General features: G+C 52.0%; 3 protein-coding genes across 3 annotated transcripts; 2 read left to right on the top strand and 1 right to left on the bottom strand.

Moving 5' to 3' along the window:
* Positions 1-2,923: 2,923 nt before the first annotated feature.
* LOC136787637 (olfactory receptor 14J1-like) lies at positions 2,924-3,508 on the top strand. Its single transcript, XM_066984949.1, has one exon. It carries the CDS (start codon positions 2,924-2,926, stop codon positions 3,506-3,508), a length of 585 nt encoding a protein of 194 aa, XP_066841050.1.
* Positions 3,509-9,653: 6,145 nt separating this feature from the next.
* LOC136787636 (olfactory receptor 14C36-like) lies at positions 9,654-10,358 on the bottom strand. The gene has a single exon (XM_066984948.1). The coding sequence runs from the start codon at positions 10,356-10,358 to the stop codon at positions 9,654-9,656; it is 705 nt and encodes a 234-aa protein (XP_066841049.1).
* Positions 10,359-19,547: 9,189 nt separating this feature from the next.
* LOC136787635 (olfactory receptor 14J1-like) lies at positions 19,548-20,222 on the top strand. The gene has a single exon (XM_066984947.1). It carries the CDS (start codon positions 19,548-19,550, stop codon positions 20,220-20,222), a length of 675 nt encoding a protein of 224 aa, XP_066841048.1.
* The last annotated feature ends 3,516 nt before the right edge of the window (positions 20,223-23,738 follow it).

Below are 23,738 nucleotides of genomic sequence, written 5' to 3'. Positions count from 1 at the left end.
TAGCTCAGCTATCAGGTGTAAGCATCCCTCTGCTCAAGAAAGTTGATATAGTGCGTGCATACTATGTGCCACCCTGTGGTTTTTACTGTGTGACCACGGAAAGGCCATGAGAAAACAGGATGCAAAAATCTGCCCTACCTCCACCCTAGAGGCATGGATACATGAAGCGCAAGGAAAAGCATTCGCAAAAAAGTGGTTCTTCTGAGAAAATTGCTGCTCCAGTTTCTAGCAGACATTCCTCCAAACAGAGTAATGAATACTATGAGCAGGATTAGAGGGGCCCAGCCTCCATCCAGGGGGAGGAAGGGGACAATCAGGTGTATTGGACTCTGAGGAGTATTGGCCTGGCACATAAAACCCAAGAGTTAACTGTACTGGAGGCTGAAGTGAGCCTAACTGGGAAGGAGTGGCAAAAGAAACCCATTGGGACTGGCCTGGAGGCTCTGTGCAACCTTAACATAGACTACTTCAGGAGGGGGTACTTCAAAGATCCACAACGGTATTGGTGGGCTTTTGGCATGACTCCCTTGGAGATGGAGGACATCAAACAGTTGTCTACCTTGCCCACTCTCTCACAAGACCCTTCTGCTGTGCAGGTGCTGATGGCCAATGGGCAGCAGGTGCCAATCGCTACCACAACAGCGCACCTGAGGCAGTATTGCACTCACAGAGACTCCCTGATTCCCATGCATGAGCTGGTTCATTGACTGCAGAGCCAAGGGGTGATCAGCAACACTTGCTCACCCTTTAGTAGTCCCATACGGACAGTGCAAAATTCTAATGGTGAGTGGAAGAGAACGGTGGGCTTCTGTGCCTGAATGAAGTCACACCACCGCTGAGTGCTGCTGTGCTGGGCATGCTAGAACTTCATTCAGTACAAACTGCAGTCAAAGGCAGCCAAGTGCTATGCCGCAATTAATACTGCTAATGCATTTTTCTCCATCCCTTTGGCAGCAGTGTGAAGGCCACACTTTGCTTTCAGTTGGAGGGGCGTCCTGTCCACCTGGAATGGATTGTGCCAGGGGTAGAAACACAGCCCTACCATTTGCCATGGGCTGATCCAGACTGCCCTGGAAGAGGCGGAAGCTTCTGAACATCTCCAGTACATTGATGTCGCCCTCACATGGGGCAACACAGCTCAAGAAGTATTTGAGAAAGGGAAGAAAATAGCTTTAATAGTACAAATCACACTACTAAAACCAGTCTTTCCCACTTTCAATGAGGAGCAGTTGGTGATGAAGTCAGTCTGCTCCAAGCACCACAGCCCAGCAGAGACCCTGCTGCCTTTGGGAGCTGTCAGCCCTGAGGCCTTGGTTACACCTCGAGGGAGCCCAATGGCACAGAGCAAGCGATGCCATGGTCGGGTGCTGTGCTGCTGAGCTGGGCCGGGCTCCTGGGCCCAAGGGGAGCTCGTGGAAGCGGGCAGCGCTACAGGGAGACAGCTCTGCCCAGGAGCAGCTCCTGTGCACAGCGCAGCAGGGCTGGGGGCTCTGACCGCAGCTGGCACAGGGAAAGAAGTGTAGGAGACAGGGCTTGGAGGCAGTGAGGAGCGCAGCAACAGAGGGCAGCGTGTGGCAGGACAGATCTGCAGGCTCTTGGCACTGTGAGTCTCTGGCAGCAGGAACATGTAAATGGGATTTCCAAAGAGTTTTTCTGAAGCCAACACAGCTCATGGCGGATAGCATCTGACAGGATGGATATCTCTGTTTCTCCAATATGAAGTAGACGCTGCCATTCCTCCTGGCTTCTCCACCTGGCCGTGCTGCTGCTGCTCTTGTTCCCAGGCTGCCTGGGGATGGGGGTTTCACCTGCCCATGGAGTGAGCCCTCAGGGTGCTTGGGGAAAGGGGATTATGGGAGAGGGTGAGGGGTCTGGAGATGGGCACTTTGAGCCTGGCTTCTTCTGCCCTCAGCAGTGTCCTGGTACTTCTCAGGTCAACCTCTGAAGGCAATTGTCCTGCAGCTCAAATGCTCAAATGTGCTGCTGCTGCCAGCACAGCTCAGACCAGCACTGATGGACAGACTGGGTGTTTGTGTGGGACGCTCTGCACTAAAGGAACAGTCTCTTTGCCTCTGAGGATCCACAAGGTTTTACTTGGAGTGCATCAGAACGCCCAGGATTTTTGCCTTAGAATCACTCCTCAGGTGTGGTGGGGCAGCTAAAACCAAAAATACAAAACAAATAATTAAATAACTAAATCTCCACACCTCTGCTCTGCAGTTGGGTGAACTAGGAGCAAAACTGGGGAAGTCTCTTTGATATCAGCAGTAAAGTGAATCTGAGACTACCCCATGTTCCTACCATGTTCCTAACATGTTACTACCATGTTACTACGATGCTACTACCTCTGGCTGCAGTGCAGGACTGATTCTTCCATTGCCCACAGATGAGTCCCCTGCTCCCAGAGACACTCTAAGGCAAAATCAATGAAAGAGACCTTCAAAATATGTGCCTGGAATAGGGCAATTTTTGGTGAATTTAAGTGAGAAAATGGAAAGAGTTTTCCTCTGATATGCCTGTGGTACATTATCACTGCCTTTGTCCTCCTTGTACAGGACCTCATGACCAGAGTTAGCAGATGTCCAACAGCAGCTCCATCAGTGAGTTCCTCCTGCAGACATTCGCAGACACGCGGGAGCTGCAGCTCCTGCACTTCGGGCTCTTCCTGGGCATCTACCTGGCTGCCCTCCTGGGCAACGGCCTCATCCTCACCGCCGTAGCCTGCGACCACTGCCTCCACACCCCCATGTACTTCTTCCTCCTCAACCTCGCCCTCCTCAACCTGGGCTGCATCTCCACCACTCTCCCCAAAGCCATGGCCAATGTCCTCTGGGACACCAGGGCCACCTCCTATCAAGGATGTGCTGCTCAGGTCTTTTTCTTTCTCTTCTTTATATCAGCAGAACTTTATGTACTCACCGTCATGTCCTACGACCGCTACGTTGGCATCTGCAAGCCCCTGCACTACGGGAGCCTCGTGGGCAGCAGAGCTTGTGCCCAGAAGGCAGCAGCTGCCTGGGGCAGTGGCTTTCTCAATGCTGTCCTGCACACGGCCACTACATTTTCCCTGCCCCTCTGCCAAGGCAATGTTGTGGACCAGTTCTTCTGTGAAATCCCCCAGATCCTCAAGCTCTCCTGCTCAGATGCCTACCTCAAGGAAGTTGGGGCACTTGTGTTTAGTGTTTCTTTAGTCTTTGGTTGTTTTGTTTTCATTGTGCTGTCCTATGTGCAGATCTTCAGGGCTGTGCTGAGGATGCCCTCTGAGCAGGGCCGGCACAAAGCCTTTTCCACTTGCCTCCCTCACCTGTCTGTGGTCTCCCTGATGGTCAGCACTGCCACGTTTGCCTACCTGAAGCCCCCCTCCATCTCCTCACCATCCTTGGACCTACTGCTGGCAGTTTTATATGTAGTAGTACCTCCAGCAGTGAATCCCCTCATCTACAGCATGAGGAACCAGGACCTGAAAGCCACACTGAAGAAACTGGTCCTAGTGGTAATATTTATTTAGCAATAAATTGGCTATCTCCCTTTGCTAGTTTTACTCAAGTTAATCTCAGGCAATTCTCGATCTTTAGGTACGTATTCTTTAAAATTCTGTTTGCAGATAAATATTTGCTTTCATTCTTCTTTTCCAGATGACCAACCCTCTGTGTGACCCAGAGGCTTTCTCTGAATGTGTTTATTCCTAAATGACATCTGGCCTATGTTGTGGCATCTTGTTAATAAAAGTGAAGTTGCTCATTGCTCAGGGCTCTTCTTCCCAAACTGGAGTGCAGAAGACGCTCAGGGAATGCCAGGCTCAAGGCCTCACTTTTGTGCTTGGGTGCCACCTGGGCACAGGGGCAGGAGGGCACAGGGTGGGGGGTGAGGGAGTCAGGGCTGGACTGAGTCGTCACTGGCGGATTCCCAGTGCCCCTGGAGGCCCTGACTGGTCAAGAAGCAGCTTCCTGGGATTGAAACGTGACAGGGCTGGCGGCATCAGGGAGGTATTGGGAGCCACCAGGATATCCTAAGGGTTCTCCTGGGATGCCGTGTGCCTTGTGTTGGGTGGGCAGCAAGTGGGTCTTCACAGTAAAGCCAAGCCAAAGGATGCACGGGCTGATGGGAGCTCTGCAATGCCAGGACACACAGCGAGGCCACAGCACAAAGGTCTCAGAGGCCTTCAGTGAACAAGCGGAAAGGACCAAGACTGGGTGACCAGGCAAGGTCCGGGGGGTGGGGAGAGGTGGGCAGGGGCTGGGCTGGGCTGGGCAGTGCCCGGCAGAGGGCACCAGCAGCGTCAGGGAGCGGTGGCAGCATGCAGGGGAGGGCTCCCAGCAGGGCTTGGTGCTGCAGAGCCAGGGCTGGGGAAGGGAGCCCCGAGCTGCAGGGGCAGGGGACAGGAGGCTGCTCGGGGCCCTTGCTGGCCTGGGCAGAGCAGGAAGGGGGCCCAGGGCATTCGTCCCTTCACCGCAGCCTGCAACAACCTGCACGGTGCTCACACAGCGTCCAGGGCCAGGCTGTGCCCCGTGGTGCGCAGGGAGAGGGCAAAGCCTCTCTGAAGAAGAGGCTGAAAGTGAGAAAGGTCCCTCCGCTGCCCCGTGGTGTGACAGGGCCAAGGTGGGACAGCTTACCTTTATTTGATGTAGTTCTTGTGTAATTTGCATTGGTGATGGCACAAAAAGACAGCTCCTTCACCAGTGATGTACATCCTTCTTCATGTTGGGACACAACTCAATGTCCTTCACTCTGCTTTATCTCACAGATGAACTGGATTAGGTCTCCTTGATTACTCTGAGGCACAGTGCAGTGCTTTTTGCCTTCTGACACTCCAGCACAATACCTATGACTTCCCCTTACTCTGCGCATTGACCTGACGGGTCATTTCACATTTTTCACTTTCAAAACCCTAGTTGGAAGGGGATGATTTCCCAAACTGGGGCAGGTTGATGGGTTCTGGTTCAGCCATTTGAAGCGTGCTATATTTGAATTTCTCAGCCTGAATTTGCTAAAGATGACCCAGGAAGGTAAACGGGTGTTCAAGTGTCTCGTAGGAATAAGGGGTATCATGGGTTAAGTAGGAGTAAGAATATCATGGGTTTCCAATGGCCATTTCAAATCTAGGTCAGTCCCAGGAACCCACAGAAGAAGGGATTTGTCTTTGAAGGGGTTTCCTGTGCTGAGCTGGGCTGCAGTTACAGGGACAAGACCACTGCTGGCAGTGGAGGTGCTCTAGGAACTCCACCTGGCTCCACCGGATTTTCCCAAAGGTCTCCAGTCTCGTGCAGGTCTTTTCTGACATCTGCCGGTCCAGGGAAGTGCCTCAAACACAACTGGGCCACAGGAGGTTTTCCCTGGTTATGCTTATGGTCAGACAGCAAAGCTCTGCCTCAATACCCTGTAATTTTTTTAGTACTTAACTAATAAAGCAACTACTCATCAGCTCAAATGATTCAACCCCTTCCATTAAATGTCTCACAAAGAAGATCATGAAGAAAAGTGAATTTTCAGAATGTATATTCATCACAGGAGAAGAAATCCTGGTGTTCACCTGTACTTGCTTTGTCATTCCTTTGTCTATAATGGTGTTCTCCCTCATCTTCCAGGCACAAAACCTGACTTGATTACACAGACCTTGCTGAATGTCCCCTTTCCAGCTGCCTGTCTGGACCTATGCACTTCCCATGGTTCTCCTGCTTTGCCCTCCCCTTACTCTTGGATCATTCAGACCGCCCTCACGAACCCAGTTGCTGCTTTGAGTTTCAGTGAGTTCCAGCTCGCCCATCTCTCAGCAGTCTGTCTAATGGTTTCGTTAGCCAGAAACTCATCTGAGAATCATGAGAATTTCTCATTGAATTAGTATGATATGGATTAATATTAACACTATGATTTTAAATTTCTTATTAATCACTGTAAAATACATCTTGAACAGTCATCCTTTTGGGAAGGTAAACATAACTGGAGGCCAAAAAATAAGGAACTTTAACTTTTTTTTTTTTTTTTAAAACTGCAGCATGATTTCATGCTGTTTCTTTTTAAATAGGAAAAACCTTCCTCTTCCTACCTAAGCAGGTCTCCAAAGGAGCAACCCTAGACCAATATCTATAGGAAAATGATGCTCCAAACTGAAATGCAACAAAATTCAGCCTTTAAAATGAGGAAAGATTTCTATTAGATGCTCTTTGAAATCTTCCTCCTTAACTATACCATGAGAGCTCTCCAATTAGCTCTACAAGTTTTGAAGACATGAAGAAAACTGTGGGAGAGTTATGGCTGCTTAGGACTTTCTCTGTTTTAATGAGTTCTGTGGTGTACTTTGGTGCTGAGTCAGTGAAACATGGATACTGAGAGGAGAATGATGCAATTGCTTGAGAACGTAAAGTCTGAAGGAAAAGTTAAAGTTTCCTACTACCAAAGAAAGATCCATCACGGTGGAAACCACTCCTGAAGCAGGCATCCCAACCCATCAGGCTCCTTGCGGCCTGTCAGCCAAGCACACAGAAGTCACCTCACCAGCATCTTCCAAGGCCTGGGCCTGCTGCTGGCCTTGCAGCTTCTTGGCTAGACACAGCCAAGCCCTGTGCCTCCTGAGTCCAGTCCTAGACTCAAGCAGAAGGGACAGGACAGCCCCTGTGCGGGCCTTCTTTGTGTCTGGGTCCTCCTGGGGATGGAGGCAGAGGGGATCCCACAGGCAGCATGCCAAGCAGGGGCCTTCTGCTGGCCTAGCAGGGCCACTGGCAGATGTCAGCCCCAAAGTGCACATCCCAGGGAGAAGCCAAGGCTGACCTGCCAACTCCAGACACAAGGGACCTCACAGTCCCTTTGCGTGACACGTTCCTGCTGCTGCCCTATCAGCTGCAGAGACAGAAGTGACCTCCCAGTCACTGCCCCAGTCACATTCCTCCTGCTGGGGCAGGAGATCCTGAGGTAGAGCTGAGCTCAGCAGAGCATTCCCACGCATGTCCTCCTTGTGGCCCACAAGCTGATCAGATCCATGGCCCCTCACATCCATCTCTGAATGCCATGGGACTGCAGAGAAGTCTCACAATTCCTGCCTTACCCCAGGGGGCCAAGCACCTTAAGGGTTAGGAGAGGGGCTGAAGGTGAGGAGGTTAATGCACAGGAACAGGGCTTTATGTGTTAGATTTTCATGAATGGGATTAGGGACTAGGTCTCATATTTCTGGGTTAGAGCTTAAAAAAAGATTTAGTGGGAGGGTTTGGTGTTGTGCTTGGTGTGTCAGGTGTGTGGTTAGGGTATGGCGAAGCCTTGTGATTTAGGATTTTGTTTAGTTCTTCCAAGAATCTAGGCTTAAATAGAGCATTTAAATCTTGTTTTAAGGGTAGGGATCAAGGTAAGCAAGAAAGTAAGGGTAAGGGAAAGAGGCTATGGGCTGAGTTTTGGCTTCAGTGCATACTTTGAGGTCAGGCATAAGAGTAGTGGATTCCTGTCAGGGTGTGGAGTAGCATTTAAATTTAGGAATTAAGTTTACTGGTTGAAGCCGGTGAAGGGCTTCGTGTGACTATTTTAAGTCACAGTTACAACAGCATCAACAAAAACCTGAACCTTCTTACCTCTACAAAATCCTTAATTTCTGCTGGCTAAGCCCCTGTTCCGTCCTCCAAATCTCACATCTCTCCTGTCCTGGGTTTCTCCCGACCTCCCCTTAACAGTCATCTTCTTAGGGGCATGTTGATGATGGCTTTCATGATCTCAGCATATCCATCACACCTCTGCTGGCTACTCTATTTCTGAGAAAAGTGGCACTGAAGACACGATGGAAAAGGACACAAAAGTCCATCAGAGCACCCTGCACAATGTGCCCAGCAGCTCTGTACCTCCAGAAATGCGCTGTTCCTGCCTACAAGTTTTCTTTCCAGAATGGCTCCTATGGATCCAGGGTAACTTTTCCCAGGCCCTCACTTCCCCAGGCCACACCACTCTTGCCCACAGGCCCCACGTGTCTCTCCAACCCTCCCCTCTTCCCCTGCAGTAGTGGCACCTCGCCGCAGCAGGTTGGTGCATCTCCAGGCTCAGGGGTGTTTCCCGAGGGCCTGCCCCGTGTGGGGAGTGGCGGGGAGGAAGAGAGCAAGGTCAGCTCCTGGGGCATGGCTGAGCACAGCCCAGCCATCCCGCACCGCGGGCAGGCCCCTTCTCCCAGGCTGAGACACACACGCAAGGTGGACACTTCTCCATCAGCCCAGCTTCGCGCAGGGCCCTTCAGCCCTGCCCCTGTCCTGGAACTCGCCTCCTCCTCCTCCACCCACAGACATACATCGCTTTCCATTTGGGGACCCAGGCAGGACTTTAAGGATCTGCTAAAGCCCTGAATTTCCATGTTTTTCATAGTCTTCACACAAGTCTTCCTCCTGCCATCCCCACTGCCTAGCCCTGCCTTCCAGGTGCAACTCAGTAACGTGGTGCTCAGCAATAAATAAAGGGGTCATCTTTCCAAGAGAGGGGGGCAATTTCTCGGGGGGCAGGCAATTTCTCGGGGGCTGGCTGCAGAGATGAAGAAGTATTGCGTCTTCTTCAGGGCTTTAAATAAGGTCTCCTCAATTACTCTGCAGTCTTATGGGCCTTCACCTGCTGCCTCTTCACATCCTCCCCTGGCGTTGCAGAGCTCTCCTTAGCCCCTGGACACCTCAGATTCACTTTTCCCCCTAAAAGACTCTTCCTTGGATGGTCACTCATTTTAAGAGGTCCTAATCACTACCCACCGAGCACATTGTCCCTGGAGATCCCCTGACATCTGATGCCAGCTCCAGATTCCTCTCCAGGCTGGAATCTGGCATCAGCCCCACTGCAGGGGGCACAGTCCCATGCAGATGAGTCCAAGACCTGTTGTTGTCTGCTTGGGGAAGTGCCACCACAAATTGAGCTCTTGGTCCAGCCCTTGGTGCGTCACAGACCACCCTGGGACTTTCAGCCTGTGTCCTTCATGAAGAAGCCCAGAAAACAGAAGAGCAGGGAGCAACCCCTTGGCTCTATTCCTGATAGCACATTTGGAAGAGGTGCCCAGGCTTCTGGGTTTGCCCTGAGCAGCCTCTCGTGTTACTGTGGTGCTAGCAGGGAGGCCAGCTGTGACCGAGGGCTGCACAGTGCCTGCTGCTGCCTACAGCCACAGGGATGTCACTGCAGAGACAGCAGGACTGTCACCAAGGTACATGAGACCTCAGGACTAACACAGATACAAGAGCACAGGAGGAACACACTGGAAGGCAAAAGAGAGCAGCAGTGAAAAGGCCACGTCCTGCTGCTGGCCATGGCCATGGCTCCAGGGAAGAAGCAGCCCCGACCCGAAGGCAGCAGAGAGGCAGAGCCCAGCGGGCAGTGAGGGGCAGCCGCGAGGGCCAGCGGGGCTGCTCCTCCCTGTGGCAGCTGGGCTCTGGGCCCTGAGCCCCTCCTGCGTGCTGGGGCTGCTCCCCCAGCTCCAAAGGAGATGGGAAGAGACAGCAACTCAGTGCAATGAGCTTCTGATGACTTCCTTACTGGGTATATCTATACAGGAAACTGGCATCTCTGGGAAAATGATTAACAAATAGGAAAATAAAAAATATATTATTTAAATCAGAAACAATATTTTCAGAATATAATAACACAGACAAATATTAACAAAAAATTGTCTTATGTTTTTTTGAGGAAACATAAGAATTTTGATTTTATGCATATTATTATATGTAAATATATTGAAGAATTGTGTATTCTAGAACCGTCTTCACTGAATTCCTTAGTTCCCTGTTCCTGATGCTGTAGATGAGGGGGTTCACTGCTGGAGGCACCACTGAGTACAGAAATGACAACACCAGGTCCAGGGATGGGGAGGAGATGGAGGGGGGCTTCAGGTAGGCAAACAGGACAGTGCTGACAAACAGGGAGACCACGGCCAGGTGAGGGAGGCACGTGGAAAAGGCTTTGTGCCAGCCCTGAGAAGAGGGCATCCTCAGCACTGCCCTGAAGATCTGCACATAGGACAGCACAATGAAAACAAAACAGCCAATACCTAAACCGAAGGTGATTGCATTAAGCCCAACTTCCCTGAGGTAGGCATCTGAGCAGGAGAGCTTGAGGATCTGGAGGATCTCACAGAAGAACTGGTCCACAGCATTGCCTTGGCAGAGGGGCAGGGAAAATGTAGTGGCCATGTGCAGGACAGCATTGAGAAAGCCACTGCCCCAGGCAGCTGCTGCCATCTGGGCACAAGCTCTGCTGCCCACGAGGCTCCCGTAGTGCAGGGGCTTGCAGATGGCAACGTAGCAGTCGTAGGCCATGATGGTGAGAAGGGAATACTCTGCTCCAAGCAAGAATACTAAAAAGAGGACTTGGACAGCACATCCTTGATAGGAGATGGCCCTGGTGTCCCAGAGGGCATTGGCCATGGCTTTGGGGAGAGTGGTGGAGATGCAGCCCAGGTCAAGGAGGGCGAGGCTGAGGAGGAAGAAGTACATGGGGGTGTGGAGGCGGTGGTCGCAGGCTACGGCAGTGAGGATGAGGCCGTTGCCCAGGAGGGCAGCCAGGTAGATGCCCAGGAAGAGCCCGAAGTGCAGGAGCTGCAGCTCCCGTGTGTCTGCGAATGCCAGCAGGAGGAACTCGCTCACAGAGCTGCTGTTGGACATCTGCTTTTTTGGGATGTGGTCCTGCACAAAGAGAAAGAACAGTAATAATGTACAACAGATTTACCTGAGGAAAATTTAATTTTCTCATTAAAAAACATCAAGAGGATTGTCCAATTGCGGGCAGTTATTTTAAAGTTCCCTTTAATGACTTCCAACTGCTTCTGAGTTTCTCTGCAAGAAGAGTACTCTTCTGTGGGCAATGGAAGACTCAGTCGTGCACTACAGCTCAAGGTAACAACATGGTAGGAACATGGCGTAGTCTCAGATTCACTTCACTCCTGATATAGAAGAGATTTCCCCAGTTTTGCTCCTAGTTCATCGAAGAGAGATTTATTTATTTATTTGTTTCTTTGTTTGTTTGATTTGTCCTCTTTATTCAGCTGCCCCACCACACCTGAGAAGTGTTTCTAAGGCATAAATCCTGGGCATTCTGCTGCACTCCAAGTGAAACCCTGTAGGTCCTCAGAGTCACAGATACTGCCTTGTTAGAGCAGAGTGCCCTTCAGAGAGGAGAGGCAGTCAGTCCACCAGTCCTGGTCTCAGATGCCCTGTGTTGGCAGGTCTTTGAGCTCCAGGACAATTCTCCTCCTATGTTCCTAGAGTTGTAGAATCCTCTAGAAGCTGTAGAATATCCTGACTTGGAAGGGTTCCACAAGGATCATCAGATCCCACCCTAATCTGTACAAGAACACCCAAAAATCAGTCCATACACCTGAGGGTGTTGCCCAAATATTTGTTGAAGTCTGTCAGCCTCAGCACTGTGAACACTTCCCTGGGGTAGCTGTTCCAGTGCCTACAGAACCTGGACACTGCTGGGAGCAGAGGAATCCTGGCTCCAAGTGCCCATCTCCAGACCCCTCACCCTGTCCCCGTACTCCCCTTCCCCCAAGCAGCCCGAGGGCTCACTCCATTGGCAGGTGAAACCCCCATCCCCAGGCAGCCTGGGAACAAGAGCAGCAGCAGCACGGCCAGGTGGAGAAGCCAGGAGGAATGGCAGCGTGCTGCTGCCAGGGGAGGCAAGGCCAGGGAGGGACAGACGGACACTCAGCACACCCTCCTGTGCTGCAGCTCTGCCTGCAGAGGAGGCAGCTCCTGCTCATTGCAAACGATCTGTGCTCACCTCAAGCCTGCAGACACCTTCCAAAGGCAGGGGGGGTATCAGGGCTTTTGTAGCTCCTAAAGATTAGCTAGGATAAAGCCTGAGAGGACCACAATGATGATGTTGGTGCAGTCTGTGGGCTGAGGTGTGGGAAGGGACTTTATGAAGTTCGTTGATGACATATTGGTCCCTCACTGCAATGCTCCAGGAGTCTCAGTCTCCTGCAAAATCCTGACCACTCATTACCATGAAACCTGCCTCCCCTCCACTGCAGGATTCTTCAAGCACAGGCTACAGGCAAAGTCCTGCCTTTCTGGTAGCCCCTGACTTGGTCTTTCTTTTGAAAATTGCAATCATAAATGCCATTCTCTAAAGCATTTTCTACTCCTTGCTGGAGAAACAGAGAGACAACTATCCCGACAGATGCTATCAGGCATCGGATGTGCCAGCTGTAGAAGACCCCTCTGGCAACCCCACCTGCATGGGCCTGCAGCCAGAGACTGACGGTGCCAAGAGCCTGCAGATCTGTCCTGCCACACGCTGCCCTCTGTTGCTGCGCTCCTCACTGCCTCCAAGCCCTCTCTCCTTCTCTCCTTTCCCCGTGCCAGCTGCGGTCAGAGCCCCCAGCCCTGCTGCGCTGTGCACAGGAGCTGCTCCTGGGCACAGCTGTCTCCCTGCACCAGGGCCCTCTTGCCACGAGCTCTCTCTGTCCCACGAGCCCGGCCTAGCTCAGCAGCACAGCACCCGACCATGGCATCGCTTGCTCTGTGCCATTGGGCTCCCTCGAGGTATCCCCAAGGCCTCAGGGCTGACAGCTCCCGAAGGCAGCAGGGTCTCTGCTGGGCTGTGGTGTCTGAAGCAGACCAAAGTCATCGCCGACTGCTCCTCTTTGTAGAAGTCAGAGACTGATTTTTACAAGTGTGATTTGTGCTGTTGGACTGTGGTTGTCAAACACATTGTGCTTTAACCCGTCAGCCACCTTAGCACCACACAGATGTTAGTTGACAACCACCTCCAAAAGATAATGGGTTGAAATAAAGGTAGTTTAAATGGACAGAAATTGAAGAGATAGTAATAACTTTAACAATACTACTAATAAATAGTAATAATTTTTATTTTTTTATTATTATATGTATAAAGCAAGTGATGCACAATGCAATTGGTCATCACCCACTGACTGATGCCCAACCTTTCCCCAAGCAGGGGTCCCCCTGAACCTGACCAGCCTGCATTATGTTCTCCTCTGCAGGTCCCCTGACCTTACTTTGTTTTAGGGCAATACAAGATTTCAGAAGGATTAGGAGTATTTTCTTCCCTTTCTCAAATACTTCTTGAGATGTGTTGCCCCATGTGATGACAACATCAATGTACAGGAGGTGTTCAGGAGCTTCCCTGTGTTCCAGGGCAGTCTGGATCAGCCCATGGCAAATGGTAGGGCTGTGTTTCTACCCCTGGCGCAGTCGATTCCAAGTGGACAGGACGCCCCTCCAACTGAAAGCAAAGTGTGGCCTTCACACTGCTGCCAAAGGGATGGAGAAAAATGCATTAGCAGTATTAATTGTGGCATAACGCTTGGCTGCCTTTGACTGCAGACTACTACTTTGACTACTGAATGAAGTTCTAGCATGCCCAGCACAGCAGCACTCAGCGGTGGTGTGACTTCATTCAGGCCACAGAAGCCCACCGTTCTCTTCCACTCACCATTAGAATTTTGCACTGTCCATATGGGACTACTAAAGGGTGAGCAAGTGTTGCTGATCACCCCTTGGCTCTGCAGTCAATGAACCAGCTCATGCATGGGAATCAGGGAGTCTCTGTGAGTGCAATACTGCCTCAGGTGCGCTGTTGTGGTAGCGATTGGCACCTGCTGCCCATTGGCCATCAGCACCTGCACAGCAGAAGGGTCTTGTGAGAGAGTGGGCAAGGTAGACAACTGTTTGATGTCCTCCATCTCCAAGGGAGTCATGCCAAAAGCCCACCAATACCGTTGTGGATCTTTGAAGTACCCCCTCCTGAAGTAGTCTATGTTAAGGTTGCACAGAGCCTCCAGGCCAGTCCCAATGGGTTTCTTTTGCCACTCCTTCCCAGTTAGGCTCACTTCAGCCTCCAGTACAGTTAACTCTTGGGTTTTATGTGCCAGGCCAATACTCCTCAGAGTCCAATACACCCGATTGTCCCCTTCCTCCCCCTGGGTGGAGGCTGGGCCTCTCTAGTCCTGCTCATAGTATTCATTACTCTGTTTGGAGGACTGGCTGCTAGAAGCTGGAGCAGCAATTTTCTCAGAAGAACCACTTTTTTGCGAATGCTTTTCCTTGCGCTTCATGTATCCATGCCTCTAGGGTGGAGGTAGGGTAGATTTTTGCATCCCGTTTTCTCATGGCCTTTCCATGGTCACACAGTTAAAACCACAGGGTGGCACGTAGTATGCACGCACTATATCAACTTTCTTGAGCAAAGGGATGCTTACACCTGATAGCCGAGCTATTGGATCGTGCAGGTGGGGAGGAAGATGTATCCTCTTGTAGTTCTGGCATCTCGTGAGAAAGTTTCTCTCTAGACGAGATGCAGGCCCATAGGGAAGAAGAGAGACTTTCATTGTAATGCTGTAGTTGGCTACATCCAACTACATCCGATTCATCCATGTGGGTTCCTCTTGGCCTTTCCAGGTCATAACTGCCAATGAGCTGGCATACGGTGATGGTGCGCTCTGTACAAACTTCTGCCACATGGGTCATGGGCACTCGACTTCATCTGGAACTTTGGACAGCTGTTTGTTGTCTAGGTCACTATCAATCACCTTCAGCACGGCTAATTCCCTCAGGTACCGGATACCCCTCTCCATGTTGATCCACTTTCCTGGTTGACATACAAGATCTTTCTTGAAGAGAGACCTTTCCTTGACGCCTGACAGGATTAAATTCCTTGTGCCCTTTTCCAATGGCTTTGTCATTCACCCCTTCCTTAGGGGGGGATCCCAGCTGCTTGGCTTCCCTGCCCTCTAATTCCAGGCTATTGGCCCTGTTCTCCCAGCACTGGGGCAGCCAGGTGACAATGTGCTCATCAAGATGATGGCTGAAATCTTTTCCCTTATCTCATAGCTTACCCTGGGAAAGGGATCACGTGGTTTCTGATGTTTAGATGATCTCTTCTTCTTCGTCCTCCTGTTTCCAAGATGGTCCAGCTTTGGAGAAACCTGCCTAATCTTCTTCCTTATTTCTTGTCTTGGTAGGAGTTTCTTTCCTTTCTAAAGAAAAACTGACTTCCACACCCATTGTTTTCTCTTTCATAAAGAGGCAACCGATACTGGCATAGGCTGGTTCTCTGGCCCAGCCATGGAGCCCATCGCAGGGGCTGGAGCGGATGCAGGACCCATCACAGGAGTTGTTCTGGCTGCAGGGCCTTTCAGAGCAGTTGGAGTGGCTGCAGGGCCTATTGCAGTTTTGGGAGCGGCTCTAGGGCCTGTCACAGGGGTTGGTTTAAATTTACGCCCATCTCAGGAGCTGGAGCGCCTGCAGGGCCAGCTGCAGGTTTTGGAGTGGCTGCTGGGCCCTTCACAAGGGTTGGAGTGGCTGCTGGGCCTGCCACAGGGGCTGGCGTGTGCCTGCAGGAAAAGTCACAGGGGTTGGGGAGGTGTTGACTGTGGCTTGTTAAGCATGGGGCAAGGCCCAGCACACTGCAGTGATTTGTGTCTATTTGCAATTACCAGGGTGATGACACACAGTTTTCACATTTTTTTTAGGATTCTGCACTTCTGCACTTGCTCAGAGGTGAAGTTCCAAAGCACTGGAGGTGTCCCCTGCTCTAGGTGCCTGCCCAGATCCTCCCACACTCCCTGCCACTCCTCACTCTCCTGCCTCTGGACAGATCTCTGGATGGCATGCATTAAGTAGTTGCTTAAACAGAAACAAAAGCTGAAACACAGCCAGGAGATGTAACAATAGGAACATGCAGGTTTGACCATCCCAAGGATATTCAAAGCTTTGAAGAGCTAGTGTAATTAGCCTGGAGGAGAAGGGGGAGGTGAAGGAGAAAGGGAGAGTGAAGCAGTGGGGAAAAGTGTCCTCCCCTTGTCTCCCCCATGCCTTGGTTTCCTGAGGAGAAAAGGTCAAGAGTGTGATTCTTAATAGTTTCTGAGAGATGGCTCCCAAGGTATGGAGGTAATGGCAATGCTGAGTACAAGTACCAGATTAGTTTCATGACCAGGAATTTTATCATATCACAAGCCAGTGTTACACGACACAACAAAAGAATAAACCTGAAGCAGCCATCAGAAAAGATAAACAGCATGACAGGGGAGACATACAGGAAGTCATGTGCTATACAACACAGTTCTGAAATTGAGCACAACAGACCTGAGGTTAAAAAAATAATAATAAATAAACTTTTTTATCAGCAACTATTAAAATCATCTAATGATTGTAATAGCTTCCTATTATTTTATTATTATTATTTTTTTTTTTTTTTTATTTAACATGCTGTGGTGAGATCTGTCATTGGCTCAAACTTTGTGCTCCATGTCGGACACCAAAAAGAGCGTGGTTTAACCCGGCAGGCAGCTCAGCACCACACAGCCATTCCCTCACACACACACCCTGCTACACCCCCAGCGGATGCAGGAGAGAATGAGCAGGGGGAAAAAAATAAAATAAACTAAAAAAAAAAAGTCATGGGTTGAGATAAAGACAGTTTAATAGGCCATAAAGGGAAGACAAATAATACGAACAATGATGACGATGACCATGAAGGTGATTGCCTGTCCCGCAGCATTGGTACCCCCTACCCTGGCCAGCCACCCCATAGTGATGGTTCAGCATGACGGCTGCGGTATGGAACATCCCTTTGGCCACTTGGGGTCAGCTGTCCTGCTTCTGTCCCCCCCAGCTCCTCAGGCACCCCCAGCCCTCCACTGCTGGGCAATAACTAAGCCATCAGTGTGTGATCATCATTCTTCTCATGCTAAATGCAAAACACAGCATCGTACCAGCTACTAGGAGGAAAATTAACTCCATCCTAGCCAACAGCAGGACACCCCCAGACGAAGGGCATGATATCTCTGTGTGTATATCAAAAGAGAAAAGGTGGTGGTGATTAATTAGAAAGTACTGGAGCTGAGCACGATGCAGATGGTGTGGAATATGGGGTGGATATTGTCCTCGTTTTGGCTGGGATAGACTCAATTTTCTTCCTATTAGCTGGTATAGTGCAGTGTTTTGTACATAGGACACAGCTCCAGACAATATAAGAGCATGCATGAGAAGGAAGAAGAGAAAAAGTGGAATCTGGCAGCCTTCTATCCCGTACCCTTCTGTGATTCTGTGCTGTAATTCCATTCAACCAGTTACTGCGGTATTGTCCAAACTGTCCTGCAAATTCCTGCTGCTGTTACCTTGTGAGAGATGGCATGATCAGGGTGAGCCATCTGCCTGCAGATATTAACAGCTGACAGAATGCAGCATCTGTCCAGGGGAACCTTGAGAAATGGCAGGATTTTGCCTACAGAAACCTCTTGACCTTTACAAGGAGAAGAGCCCAGTCCCGCACAGGAGGAAGAGGAACCCCACACATCAGGGCAGACTGGGACCCTGCTGAGTGAGCAGTGCCCAGGAGGAGGAGGGCCTGGGCACCACGAGGGATGCCATACGAGCAGTGGTGCTGCTCCCCAGGAACCAGGCCAGCTTCCTACAGAGCTGCCTTATGAGGAGCATGGCCACCAAGAAAATCTGAGTTATCAGACTCAGCTCAGATCTGCTGTGATACCACAGGGATAAATGCCTACATCCATCAGGGAAAGATGTGCAGCTTTGAGAGTGCCTAGGACAGCCTAGTGTGGAGAGCAACAAGGGCTGTGACAAGGCTGAGAGTCCCAACAGGACCCAGGGCTTTGTGTCCATGGCTCTGGCTGTTGTCTCTGCCACTGAGGCCTAGGTGGAGACAGCTTATCGGTAAAGCACCAGGGCCTCATTGCCTCCTCGCCGCCACCCATGAACCAGGCAGGGCTCGTACCATTCTCCTGCACTTGGCCATGCACATCCCCATCTCCTCCTGCCCCACGAAGAGCCCTGAGCAAGGTGTGACATGAACAGATCTCCCTTCCAGGGTGCCAGGGGACAAGGCCTGACCCTTCTGCTTGGTGAAACACATCCAGATTTCCTACACACCAGTGCCACCTTCACACTGCCTTTGTCTCCTTGTCCTCATTGCCTCCAATGCTCTGCTCTAACGAGCTCCAAGGGAGGCTGTGTCAGTGCTGGCCCTCAGGGGGACGTTGCAGGAAACTTGCCTCTGACTTGGACTTGTTGAGAGATGGCTTCAGTTGTCTCTCAGTGCCTGAGGTTCGTGGGCTCCTCAGCAAAGCCCCGCGAGGGGGGATTCCAATGCCTTGGGCTGGGCGTCTGGTGCTGAGCTGGGCCGGGCTCGTGGGACAGAGAGAGCTCGTGGCAAGAGGGCCCTGGTGCAGAGAGACAGCTGTGCCCAGGAGCAGCTCCTGTGCACAGCGCAGCAGGGCTGGGGGCTCTGACCGCAGCTGGCACGGGGACAGGAGAGAAGGAGAGAGGGCTTGGAGGCAGTTGGCAGTGGGAGGATGCTGGGAGCTGCCTGCAGGAGAAATCTGCACAGCCCTTGACAAGGTACGTCTCTGGCTGCAGGGCCATGCAGCTGCACGTCCTGGAAGGGTCTCCTGCTGGGTCTTGTTGCTGGGAGGGCAGTGGGCAATGCAGTAGGCTTTGGGAGTCCTGCTGGATGGCACTGCGAGGTGAGGAAGTCTGGCAGAAGCCCCTCGGAGTGCCCTAAGCCAGGTGCCCCCGGTCAGCCAAGAGTGGTGTGGCCAAGCATCCTCCAGACACTGCACGGGTGCAGCTGGGATGGTGGCACATCCCAGCTTTAAGATATCCATCTCTGTCTGTGGGGCATCCTCCTGGTCTGCAGGCTGCTCTCCAGCAGGATGCAGCTCTCTCGTGGCATCCTTGTGTTATCCAGGTGCCCTAAGGAGGAGACACCTCCGTGTTAAGGCCATGTCCGTGCTGCTGGATGGCTGTCTGTGGGCAGCCGGAGTGAGGCCTCTGCAACCCAGGATAGGAGGAAAGAGCTGAGATCCTGCTCATGCAAGACAAGGTGAGGATTCTATCCCAATGCACTTGGACTGGGGCTTCTCTGCTCTCAGCTGTCTCCAGTTTCTTCTCAGGGAAACACCTGAGCAGAACGGTCCTTCAGCTCACAGAGGGGTGACACAGGGCAGCTGGGAACAGGAGTGTTCAGCAGTGTCAACTGCAGCTATGTTCTGCATTGGGATGCATTGTTTGAAACAGAACTGCAAATTTCATTGACCTGACCAGTGGACTGACCTTGAGTTTCCCCCATGTTCCTGCTTCCCTCCTGCTGCACTGCAGGAAGGACTCCTCTGGAGCCCACAGCAGCCCCTGCTCCCAGTGCCACTCTCAGCCAGCACCAGCCGCAGCTCAAGCAGGAGACCTGCAAAAAGGTTCTCCTGCAAAGAGAGTGGCTCAGGATGGTGGCTGCTGTGAGGCTTGCAATAAATCTCCCTCAGAGAAGTGTGTACTAGCTTTGTTCTCCCTTTATCGTCTTCAACAGGCAGCTGTGTCCAAAGTCAGAAAATGCCGAACAGCAGCTCTGTGAGTCTGAGTGAGTTCCTCCTGCTGGCATTCGCAGACACGCGGGAGCTGCAGCTCCTGCACTTCGGGCTCTTCCTGGGCATCTACCTGGCTGCCCTCCTGGGCAACGGCCTCATCCTCACCGCCGTAGCCTGCAACCACTGCCTCCACACCCCCATGTACTTCTTCCTCCTCAACCTCGCCCTCCTCGACCTGGGCTGCATCTCCACCACCCTCCCCAAAGCCATGGCCAATGCCCTCTGGGACACCAGGGCCATCTCCTATCAGGGATGTGCAGCTCAAGTCTTTCTGTTCACTGTCTCTGCTGGAGCAGAGTTTTCCCTTCTCACTGTCATGTCCTATGACCGCTACGTTGCCATCTTCAAGCCCCTGCACTACGGGAACCTCGTGGGCAGCAGAGCTTGTGCCCAGATGGCAGCAGCTGCCTGGGGCAGTGGCTTTCTCAATGCTGTCCTGCACACGGCCACTACATTTTCCCTGCCCCTCTGCCAAGGCAATGCTGTGGACCAGTTCTTCTGTGAAATCCCCCAGATCCTCAAGCTCTCCTGCTCCATTTCTTATCTCAGGGAATTTGGACCTCTTGTGGTTATTGGCGCATTAGCCTTTGGGTGTTTTGTTTTCATTGTGGTGTCCTATGTGCAGATCTTCAGGGCTGTGCTGAGGATGCCCTCTGAGCAGGGCCGGCACAAAGCCTTTTCCACGTGCCTCCCTCACCTGGCCGTGGTCTCCCTGTTTGTCAGTGTCATTATGTTTGTCTACCTGAAACTCCCTTCCAAATCATTCCCATCCCTGGATCTGGTGTTGTCATTTCTGTACTCGGTGGTGCCTCCAGCAGTGAACCCCCTTATCTACAGTGTGAGGAACCAGGAGCTCAAGGATGCCCTGAGGAAACTCTTTTGATACATGCTTCTCCAACACTGATAAGGGACCAATTATCTTAAGAGGACAACAAGGACACTCAGAAAGTATTATGACAATATTTTGTTGTTCTTTGTGTTCAGTATGGTTTTCTCACAAGTGTTATGATATTATTTTTATTTAAATATTTTTATTCTTATGCTCTCATCTTTGATTATTCTATTTAAGTTGATCCAGTCCTCTCATGTATCTATAGAACTGGGCATCTTGTGTACATAAAGACAATTAAGAAGCCATGAGAAATTCAGTGGTCTCAGGTCCCCTCTCTTCCCATCTCCTGTGCAGCTGGGGGAGCAGCCCCAGCATGCAGGAGGGGCTCAGGGCCCAGAGCCCAGCTGCCACAGGGAGGAGCGGCCCCGCTGGCCCTCGGGGCTGCCCCTCACTGCCCGCTGGGCTCTGCCTCTCTGCTGCCTTCGGGTCGGGGCTGCTGCTTCCTGGAGCCATGGCCATGGCCAGCAGCAGGGCCTCAGTGATAGTCCTGTTGTCTCTACAGAGACCTCTCTGTCACATTTCTGCACACCTCTTCACAAACCTGGTGTCAGGAATACACCCAAGGGGCTGCTCCATTGACAGGTCTCTTGCTTTTCTGGGCTTCACCATTAATCAGAGTCCCAGAGTGACCAGTGTGGGACCAAGGACTGGACTGGGAGCTCCCTTCTTGGTTGCACATAGCCCAGCAAACAGTAACTGGCCTTTGACATATCTGCATGGGACTGTCATAGTGGTGCTGGGGTTGATGGCAAATAACATTCTGGAGTGGAGTACAGAACTGTCAGGATATGTCAGTTGATATCCAAGGACAGTTTGCGAGTCTGGGTTGGCAGCGGTTCCTCAACTAATGAATCACAGAATCACAGGATCACAGAATCATCTAGGTTGGAAGCGACCTCCAAGATCACCTAGTCCAACCTCTTACGTAACACTAACAAGTCCTTCACTAAACCATATCACTAAGAACAACATCTAAACGTCTTTTAAAGACCTCCAGGGATGGTGACTCAACCACTTCCCTGGGCAGTCCATTCCAATGCCTAACAAACTTTTCGGTAAAGAAGTTCTTCCTAATATCTCTCCCTGGACAGATTGGAGAGCTGAGCAATCACCAACCACATGAAGTTTAACAAGGGCAAGTGCTGGGTCCTACACCTGGGATGGGGCAACCCTGGCTATACGTACAGACTGAGCGATGAGACACTGGGGAGCAGCCCCGCAGAGAGGGATCTGGTGGTTGTGGTTGACAGCAAGTTGAATGAGCCAGCAGTGTGCCCTGGCAGCCAGGAGGGCCAGCCGTATCCTGGGGTGCATCAAACACGGCATTGCTAGTCGGTCGAGGGAGGTGATTGTCCTGCTCTGCTCTGCGCTGGTGCGGCCTCACTTCGAGTACTGTGTGCAGTTCTGGGCACCACAGTACAAGAAGGACATTAAACTGTTGGAGAGTGTCCAGAGGAGGGTGACGAAGATGGTGAAAGGCCTGGAGGGGAAGACATATGAGGAGCAGCTGAGGTCACTGGGCCTATTCAGCCTGGAGAAGAGGAGGCTGAGGGGAGACCTCATCGCAGTCTACAACTTCCTCACGAGGGGGAGTGGAGAGGCAGGTGACCTATTCTCCATTATCACCAGTGACAGGACCTGCGGGAATGGTGTCAAGCTGAGGCAGGGGAAGTTTAGGCTGGACAAAAGGAAGAGGTTCTTCACCGAAAGGGTGGTCGCCCACTGGAACAGGCTCCCCAGTGAAGTAGTCACTGCACCAAGCCTATCTGAATTTAAGAAGCGATTGGACTGTGCACTTAGTCACATGGTCTAAACTTTTGGGCAGACCTGTGTGGTGCCAGAAGCTGGACTTGGTGATCCTTAAGGGTCCCTTCCAACTCAGGATATTCTATGATTCTATGATTCTATAATATCCAACCTAAACCTCCCCTGGTGCAACTTTAGCCTATCCCCCCTTCCTATCACCAGACACATGGGAGAATAGACCAACCCCTACCTCGCTACAGCCTCCTTTAAGGTACCTATAGAGAGCGATAAGGTCGCCCCTGAGCCTCCTCTTCTCCAGGCTGAACAACCCCAGCTCCCTCAGCCGCTCCCCGTAAGACTTGTTCGCCAGACCCCTGAGTGAACCGTCTGTGGTTTAATTTGGTAGAGAAAGGTAAAGGAAAAGGTGAAAATGAGGAGCCCATGAGTTAAAGAGGGCTCTGCAATTCCAGAAGGGTTTAGAGGAGCCAGCTGGCAAAGGCACATGAAAGTCCAGTGTAGTTAAGGACAACCTCTCTGAAACCCCAAAATTGCGACCTAGTGTAGCACTCGCCTGCCCTTTATGCCATTAGAGAAACCCCATGGTCCTGCGAAAGCACTGCCCTGTGCTGCTGAGCCATAAGGGGAGATGGAAAGGGGCTAAGCAGTAGAGATCCCCACGGAGTTCAGTCTGCTGCCCACCCTGAGCAGAATGGGCAGAGCGGAGATCCCTGGATGACCAAGGACACCAAAACCCCTGGCTCTGCAGAGCAGCACCACCAGCTCTATGCCCTCCATCTCCTGAGCCATGGCTGGCAGCAGCACGGGGGCTGCTGGGGAGGCCCAGAGCCGCCTTTGTGCCAGCAGCTGCGGTGCCTTGCAAGGGGCTGGGGCTGTGCTGGCCGTGCCCAGAGCCCTGCAGCAGGCTGCGGTGGGCACTGGCCTGGGGCCAGCCCAGCCTGGGCATCTGGGCTGGGGAGAGGTCCGGGAGGTGGGGAGAGGTGGGCAGGGGCTGGGCTGGGCTGGGCAGTGCCCGGCAGAGGGCACCAGCAGCGTCAGGGAGCGGTGGCAGCATGCAGGGGAGGGCTCCCAGCAGGGCTTGGTGCTGCAGAGCCAGGGCTGGGGAAGGGAGCCCAGAGCTGCAGGGGCAGGGGACACGAGGCTGCTCGGGGCCCTTGCTGGTCTGGGCAGAGCAGGAAGGGGGCCCAGGGCATTCGTCCCCTCACCGCAGCCTGCCACGGCCTGCACGGTGCTCACGCAGCGTCCAGGGCCAGGCTCTGCCCCGTGGTGCTCAGGGAGAGGGCAAAGCCTCTCTGAAGAGGCTGAAACTGAAAAAGATCCCTCTGCTGCCCCGTGGTGTGACAGGGCCAGGGTGGGACAGGTTACCTTTATTTGATGTAGTTCTTGTGTAATTTGCATTGGTGATGGCACAAAAAGACAGCTCCTTCACCAGTGATGTACATCCTTCTTCATGTTAGGACACAACTCAACGTCCTTCACTCTGCTTTATCTCACAGATGAACTGGATTAGGTCTCCTTGGTTACTCTGAGGCACAGTGCAGTGCTTTTTGCCTTCTGCTACTCCAACACAATATGTGTGACTTTCCCTTCATCTGCGCATTGACCTGACGGTTCATTTCACATTTTCACTTTCATATCCCTAGTTGGAAGGGGATGATTCCCCAAAGTGGGGCAAGCTGATGGGTTCTGCCTCAGCCATTTGAAGCGTCCTGCTCTTGAGTCTTTCAGGCTGACTTTTCCACA

This window comes from Anser cygnoides, chromosome 30 (assembly GCF_040182565.1).
Source record: "Anser cygnoides isolate HZ-2024a breed goose chromosome 30, Taihu_goose_T2T_genome, whole genome shotgun sequence".
NCBI lineage: Eukaryota > Metazoa > Chordata > Aves > Anseriformes > Anatidae > Anser > Anser cygnoides.
This window is presented reverse-complemented; position numbering and strand designations above follow the sequence as displayed.

What these genes read in the sequence shown, in the direction of transcription:
- LOC136787637 (XM_066984949.1), top strand. Translation starts at nt 2,924, where the DNA reads ATGTCCTACGACCGCTACGTTGGCATCTGCAAGCCCCTGCACTACGGG.
- LOC136787636 (XM_066984948.1), bottom strand. Translation starts at nt 10,358, where the DNA reads ATGGCCAATGCCCTCTGGGACACCAGGGCCATCTCCTATCAAGGATGT.
- LOC136787635 (XM_066984947.1), top strand. Translation starts at nt 19,548, where the DNA reads ATGGCCAATGCCCTCTGGGACACCAGGGCCATCTCCTATCAGGGATGT.